The sequence below is a fragment of the Nyctereutes procyonoides genome, unplaced genomic scaffold, assembly GCF_905146905.1.
Source record: "Nyctereutes procyonoides isolate TBG_1078 unplaced genomic scaffold, NYPRO_anot_genome, whole genome shotgun sequence".
NCBI classification, from domain to species: Eukaryota; Metazoa; Chordata; class Mammalia; order Carnivora; family Canidae; genus Nyctereutes; species Nyctereutes procyonoides.
The window spans coordinates 17,338,655-17,346,703 of NW_026575037.1; the positions used below are offsets into that span (position 1 = coordinate 17,338,655).

Here is an 8,049-nt window from a genome sequence, read left to right on the forward strand (position 1 = left end):
GGGATTCAGGAGGCATCTTCTCTGGGCTCAGCCATCGGGGTGCACTAGGGGTCCATGAGACTCTCATACCCTTACGCGGTGCTTAGAGCACCCCGAGTTTATTCACAACTGCTTCTCACCACAGCCCAATCTTGTCTTACAGAATTAGACATGATGGCTCAGAGAGGTTAAGCCCCGATCCGGCCCTCCAGCTGTGAGGGCGGGCAGGGCCTCTCTCTTGGGTCCTGGCTCTCCTCCCTCCCCCTCTCCTCCCCCCAACTCAACCGACAGAGCGGCCCAAGAGAGACGCACGCCCGCCCTGTGTCAGCAGGGCCGAGGGGGGCCATGGCCCTCATCCCCTGGCTTCGCGGGAATGAAGCCCCCCCGCGGCTGTCCCCCCGGAGGCCGGCTGAGATGGTGCTGGAGACGCTCATGATGGAGCTGGCGGGGCAGATGCGGGAGGCCGAGAGGCAGCAATGGGAGCGCAGTAACGCGCTCAGGAAGGTCTGCACCGGGGTGGACTACAGCTGGCTGGCCAGCGCGCCGCGGCCCACCTACGACCTCAGCCCTGGCGAGCGGCTGCAGCTAGAGGACGTCTGTGCCAAGATCCACCCATCCTACTGCGGGCCCGCCATCCTCAGGTAACCCCCACTCCCCTCCCGGGTCAGGCCTTGCACCGAGGGCTGCGGGGGTGTGGCTGCAGGGGCAGGGGCCCGAGGCCCCCAGGCCCCCAGGACGGGAGCCAGGGCCCCTGGATGACCCAGGGATCTGTAAAAGGAGCAGCACCGCAGGCTGCAGGGGTGTGGCTGCAGGGGCAGGGGCCCAAGGCCCCCAGGATGGCAGCCAGGGCCCCTGGATGACCCAGGGATCTGTAAAAGGAGCAGGGCAGAAGCAAGACTCTGCAAGAGCCCAAAGAACACCAGGCCAGAGCCGGGGTTCAGAGGGAGGCAGCAGGCAGGAGGCACATGACTTTTGATGGGAGAGGACCGCAGGCCTTTGAGCTTTCTGTTCTCCCTGGATTATCATTGCCCCGGATTTTAACACAGCGGGCTCTTTCTCCTTCATCGGTTCATCTTCCATATTCCCTTCTTAGAAAGGCTTTCCAGATAGTCTTCCCAGAGTTCAGTTTTCAGTATCCTATTTCACACTAGCATTCGTATTAGTTTGCCTCAAGGGACTGTGCGTGCATGTGTCCGCACATGTGCATAAGCGTGTGTGTGTGTGGGGGGGTGTTCAGAGCCCCGGGGCACTGAGCATTTAGAGATTTAGAGCTTAGGTACAACAATGTCCCTGAATATAAACGTAACCTTAATAAAGCTCTGACCCACATGCCCCAGTCTTGGTTGGATTCGTGTTAAAGTCAGAGAAGTGTAGTCCGACAACCAACAGTAATTTCAAAAGTTATTCGAGGTCTTCATCCGCACCTCTCAAACACTAGTAAAGGGATGCAGATCCACAGTAAAACACCTGAACATGCCTCCAATCTTCAACCACCTATCTCTTTAACCAATGTAAGCCTCTATTGTACCCCTGTTTTTCTTGGAAAATCTCCTTAAAACTCCTTCTCCAGTCCTATCCACGCCCCCTTGGATCTTGTAGTCTTTTGCACCCTCCGCCCCCTTTCTTCCTCCAGGCTGAGACTCTTACCCAGTTTCTCTTGTTCCGTCCTATGCAATCCCCCCCCCCCCCGAAATGTACCTACTTCCAGAAGCACCTGGGGACAGGGGTGGGGTGAGTCCTGGGGGTGGTGCTGATGAGAGAATCCGGGGCTGGTAAACCAAACCTCATACATGAGGGGAGGCCGGGGACACGCATAGGGTCATGAGGGCCCCCTCACATTTCCCGTGTCCCGATTCTCCATATGGTGGAGGAAACCAGGTGTTCAACGGACTTGCTAACCAGCCTCCTTCTGTGGAGCCCTAGGCAGGCACGTTTGAGGCCCCGGAAATCCTCGCCCAGCGGGTGGCCGGGGCTCTGGAGGGAGTGTGGCAGGTGGCAGGGCGGTCACTGCACAGATACACATTTGCAAGAGACCATTAGGGCCTGCAGGGGGGCGGGAGCGAGGGAGGGGCCCCCCCGGAAGCCTCACTCGGGGAGGCCCAGGCTCCCCTGACTACCCCGGCGCCGTCTCACCTGAGACCAGCTCAGCGTCTTTGCAGCCGGTGGCTCCCGAAACCCCACGAAGGGCCGCTAGGACCCCAGCTTCCAGGTGAGGAAGCTGCGGCCCAGGGGGGCGGGAGGTGGCGGGCGGGGCGGGGCCGCAGGGGAGGCTCCCGGCAGGGAGGGCGCGGGACCCCCGCCCAGGCGCCCTCGTCCCGCGCAGGTTCCGGCAGCTGCTGGCCGAGCGCGAGCCCGAGGTGCACGAGGTGTCGCGGCTCTTCCGCTCGGTGCTGCAGGAGGTCCTGGAGCGCGCGCAGCGAGACGCCGCCGCCCGCCCCCGCCCCCGGCCCTGGAGCCTGCGCCCCCGCCGCGCCCCCGCGCTGGACCCCCGCGGGCCCCGCGCGCGCGTCTCGCCCTTCGCCGGCCACATCCGCACCGTCTCCGAGGACGTGGAGCGCGACGCGCCGCCGCTGCGCACCTGGAGCGTGCCAGAGTTCCGGGCGCCGCAGGGGGGCCGCCCCGCCAGCTGAGCACCCCCCCCCCGCCCCCCGACGCCCCCCGGAGGGAGCGAGCCTTCCTGCCGCCCGCCCCCGCCACAGGCTCAGGGTTAGGGCTGGCGGCCGCGGGGGTACCCCCTCACCCCCATCCCTACCCCCCTCACCTCCCACCCCCATCCCTACCCCCTTCACCCCTCCACCCCTCCCACCCCCATCTCTACCCCCCACCCCCATCCCTACCCCCTCACCCCCACCCCATCCCTACCCTACTCACCCCCACCCCTCCCACCCCCATCTCTACCCCCCACCCCCATCCCTACCCCCCTCACCCCCACCCCATCCCTACCCTACTCACCCCCCACCCCCCCACCCCCATCTCTACCCCCACCCCATCCCTACCCCTCTCACCCCCCACCCCCATCCCTACCCCCTTCACCCCCACCCCTATCCCTACCCCACTCACCCCCCACCTCTACCCCACTCACCCCCTATCCCTCCACCCCTCCCACCGCCATCTCTACCCCCACCCCCCTCACCCCCCCACTCCTCCCACCCCCATCCCTACCCCCTACCCCTCCCACCCCATCCCTACCCCTCTCACCCCCACCCCCATTCCTACCCCCCTCACCCCCCACCCCTATCCCTACCCCCTTCACCCCTCCACCCCTCCCATTCCTACCCCCCACCCCTCCCACCCCCACCCCTATCCCTACTCCCCTCACCCAGCCTACCCCCCTCACCCCATCCCCCCACCCCTACCCCCCTCACCTCACCTCATCTTACCCCCACTCCTCTCCCTCCTTCCCCTGCCCCCTCCCCCTTCCCCTTTCCTCCTCCCCCCTCCCAGCAAGTCAGCAGGAGCTTCCCCTGCCCCGCCCTGGAAAGACTCTGGGTCTTGGTAGACAGGCCCCGGCCCCAGCCCCTTTTCTGCTTCTGTGTCTGGAAGGGGGAGACTGGCCCCGACTTTTTGCCAAGACCTGGGTTCTCACCCCTCACCCTGAGTGATGAGGGATTTGTTGGGTGCTGTCCATCCTCTGCTGGTGACTGGCTGGTCTCACCCCGCCGCGGAGGTCACGGCCGGTGGACAGGTAGAGCTGAAAGGGACCCCAGAAGCCAAGAGGTCCGCTCTCCTCAGCTCGTGAAATGAAGGAACTGAGGCACAGACAGGACCAGATTCTTAGACCTTAAGTTTGCAGCCAGATCCCCGCGGTAGTGAGATTGTTCCTGGAGGCGTAGTCGCTGCCCCTGAGTCCTTGAGTCCGGGCTGTGACGGGACAGGTCCAAGGGCTATGTCTCCACCTGGTGTGGTCTGACCCATCTCTTACCTTGGAATCGGCGTGCAGGTCTACAGCAGCCCGGATCAGAGGTTGGATCCCTTACCCTACCCCAGGGTACCCTCAGGTGGGATGTGGCCAATACCTGGCAGCCCCTTCCAGAGGTGAAGCTCCAAGGCCCTCCTACGCAGGTCTCTAATTCCAGGGTCTCTTCTGTAACTGGTCACACCTGCTCTTTGGCTTTCCTCAAGGAAAGTGATACCAAAATTCCTAACTGGCCTCAAAGAACCAAATGAAATGTTCCAGAAGAGCCTCCCTACAGGCTTCACTGTCCTTCCATTTCTAATACAGTTAGACCTTGATATTGGGCACGTGGTGCTCCAATGTGTGGAAGGTCTGGTGGCTTCCCCCACTTACCCCGGGCTGAGGGAGGGTGTGAGGGAATGGGTGGGGAAAGTGTCTGTCCCTAAGTATCAGTGCATGCTCAGAAAATACAAGTGGATCTTCATATTAGTCTAAATAAAATGCCAGCAGATAAGTCAGTGGGGAACAACCCATATATTCCCTGGCCAAGCTCAGTAGAAAAAAATAATTTCTTTGAATGATTCGGTTTTGGATTATTTTCCTTCATTTCATTTCATTTCTGGGCAGAAAATCATAAACTGATGGAAAACCTCTTATCCAATACAGTCAAGATGAATGAGTTGTCTCATGACATATTTGGTGGCAGTTGAAAAGCACTTAAATAAAAATATATACCCTAAGCCTCTTACGTGTTTTATGTTAAGACATTAACAAAAAATTCATTCGATGGTCAAGCTGTGTTCATATTTTGGTGACACGTGTGGATTGTCTGATGAGAATTCCACACTTAAGTTGTATTGGCTTGTGCGTCCTTTAATCATAGCCATAAGAACAACTGGCATAAGCAATTTGGAACAAGCAGAAGTGATCCTTGGTAAGCAGACAAGTCGCTTGGTAGGGACAAAAGTGTTGAGGAGAGTTAGAATAGGATCTCCTAGCTGTGAGCTTTCTGGGTAGCCTGGATGTGGGTCCGGGTGTTTTTTTCTGAGGAATGGAGTGTTGGGGCCAACCTGCTTTTGGGGTGCGGGTGGTTCAGAGGAGGTCAATTAAGAGAATATCTACTGTTTTCCTCCTTCCCACCACCCTATATCCTACCTGTCCTCCCCAAGGAAAAGGAAGATCTAAGACCTTCAACATCATTCTCTTTCTTAAGTTGAAGTAAGTGGCGTCCACGAAGGCCTCCCTGCCCACCTCAGTCAAGAGAGACAGAAACCCCCAGCCTCAGACACTGGTTGTCCTACTGAATTCTAACTGGTGACCCTCAAACCTGTGAGAAGTTGCTCCTCTGGATTCAAATCATTAAAGGGAGTAACGAGGGCTGCCTCAGTTTCTATCTTTAAAACCCCACCAAGAACAAAAGAACAAAACAGTTGGAGAGCCTCCCTGGGGGTGTGTGGTAGCAGGTACAAATGTCTTATTTTATTTTTTCTTTAAGTCTTGTTATTATGAAAACTCTCAAACGGAAAAGCATAGCGAAAAGTGTAAAAAAAAAAAAAAAAACCCATCACCCAGGCTCGGTAGTTATTAAGATTTTGCCGTATTTGCTTTAATCTATTCTTTGGTAAAGTATTTTAACATAAATCCCAGACAGCATGACATCTCACCCCTGAACACTTCAGTATGCCCTGCAAAGGAATAAGGAAAGTTTCCTGTGTAACTCGAGTACAATATTGCCATTCCCAACAAAATTAACAGTAATTCCTTAATATCATCTAATATCTGGTCCGTATTCAAATTTCGCTAGCTATTCCCAACAAGTGATTTTGGCACTTTTGTTTCTTTGACTGAGGATCAAATCAAGCCCCACACATTGACATGAAATTTATGATTTGTTTTATACGTGATCATATAGCATTTAATTTCACAATGAAGAATGGCTTAAATAGAAAATATTTCTGGAACATTCGTGTTAATATGCCATAAGTAAATGTCGGCATGTAAATGAGAATAATTCTGCAAATTAGCCTGAGGATGCTCTTTACTCAGCTCCTTGTTATTTTCATTTGATTAAAATTCTTCCACAGCAACCAAGATTCTCTAATACCTTGAAAAAGAATGTCAAATATCGATAGTGACTATGTATCTAATTTGACTTTTCACTGGATGAAAATGCTCTCCAGGTCCATGGGCTTTATTTTCTGAGACATGCTTGCAAATAGCCAGCTAAAACCTCCTCTTTTCTTGCCATTTAGAAGCAAAACAGTAAAATGAATTCTCGTAGTAGGCAAAGAAAATAGTTTGTCTATTTTTTTGATGCCATTATTCAGCATGTAGTGAAATTTCAATCTGTCTTAATATTCCTACGGCTCCCCAACATAACACAATATGTTATTTCAAAATCTACTCATCGACAAATCATTTTTAGACAGTTATTTTAAATCAATTTAACGCCTTGCATCACTTGTTAAATGGGGAAATTGGCATCTGTTTCTTCTTATGAATGTTATTACATAGAGTATCAAATTAGCATTATTATATTTAGTCAGGTGCTAATCTAAAAATAAAAACATTGAACTAAAAATCATGACTTTATCGTACTCCAGGCGAAAATGACAGAATGATATATTTTTTTTAAGTTTCTAAAAATTCCCCAGAATTGTTATATTCTTGAGAAAGGCATTCCCCAGCCAACAGAAGTTGGAGTGTTTTCTAGCATATTTGATTGCACTGCATTCTGGTTACAATTCCCTTGCTGGACCAAATGCAACATTCCCAAAGCCTTGCAGTCGGATTTGGAAGTTCTCCAGCCCGGTGTCCCCCTCCCAGCTAGGGTTTGGCGTGAGCAGAATTCCATTCCAGGGACAAGCTATTCTTCTCTGAGTAGCTGAGTGCTGACGTTTGTTTTTTGTTTTAAAGATTTTATTTATTTATTCATGAGAGACACAGAGAGGCAGAGACACAGGCTCCTTGAAGGGATCCCAGTGCAAGACTTGATCCCAGGACCACAGGATCACGACCTGAGTCAAAGGCAGCCGCTCAACCACTGAACCACCCAGGTGCCCCTGAGCCTTGAAGTTAACAGCTTAGAAGCGACTTCTGGCCCCTGCTGGGGGCCGTGGGCCTCCGCTAGGCTCTGGCTTAGGGTCCAGGCTCCAGAACACAGGGCAGAGGAGGCCTAGTGGAGGTTAGCCTGTCCCTACTAGAAAAAGAAATCAAGGTGCTGAGCAAAGAAACTGCTCTGAAGTGCAAAGGGGACTGGAAAAAAAATCCATGACTTACCCAAAGAAGCCAGCCTGATTATATCGATAAGGACAGAAATGGCTCTGTCTTCAAGAAAATTCCTTTGTTAACATTCGAATTGTCCTTTGCAGTGGACCCACATTATCTCAACATCATCTTGACCCTCCAGGGAGACGAGGACATGCATTCCGTTTTGTTTTCAGGTTATAAGCAAGTGGCCTGCCTGGGCCTGGAAGCCAGGGCTCCTTTCAGATGTTTCACTGCTTCTCAGCGTTCCAGATCCTTATCCCCCCTCAGAACCACCGCAGATCCTTACCCTTGTACTTATCACCCGGAGATGTAAATAGATGTGGTGTTTTCTATTCACTCCATCCCCCTCCAGGCCCGTTCAGCTGCCTCCCATAGTTTGCGAAATCCTTCAGCTGCAGGAACCAGGTCTTTCATCTCTGGGTCTCTACCTCCGGGGCACAGAGTAGACACTTTACAAACGTGCTTGATGGGTGGGAGTATATGGACACCAATCTGGAGTGGAGGAATGAATGAACCCTGGGACATTGATGGTGTATCCACATCAGTTATTGGATTAAGTTCCACGAGGCCAGGGGCCATGTCTGCTTTGAGTGTGTATCTCCCCAAAATGCACCTGCTACATTGTAAGAGGTAAATATACTTCTTAAGAATTCATTCATTTATTCATCAAGTGCTTGCGGAGTGCCTCTATGTGTAGTAGCCATAAAGGCGATGGGGCAAAGGTGTGGTTACCTGTAAGTGCTCCAGCTGGATAAAACAAAATCGAGCTTGTGGCTCTTCTCTGAATTACCCTGGAAGGCTTCCTGGAAGAGGTGGGATTTTTCTAATGGCACGTTGGTCAAAAATGACCCGAGTGTGCGTGGTCTCGAAAGGAACCTAGGTTGCTTTAATCCTTTATATTGTTA

General features: G+C 53.2%; 1 protein-coding gene across 1 annotated transcript; it reads left to right on the forward strand.

Moving 5' to 3' along the window:
- Positions 1–324: 324 nt before the first annotated feature.
- RD3 (RD3 regulator of GUCY2D) lies at positions 325–2,609 on the forward strand. The gene is made up of 2 exons (XM_055319039.1): positions 325–620; positions 2,303–2,609. The coding sequence occupies exons 1-2, from the start codon at positions 325–327 to the stop codon at positions 2,607–2,609; spliced, it is 603 nt and encodes a 200-aa protein (XP_055175014.1).
- Positions 2,610–8,049: the final 5,440 nt, after the last annotated feature.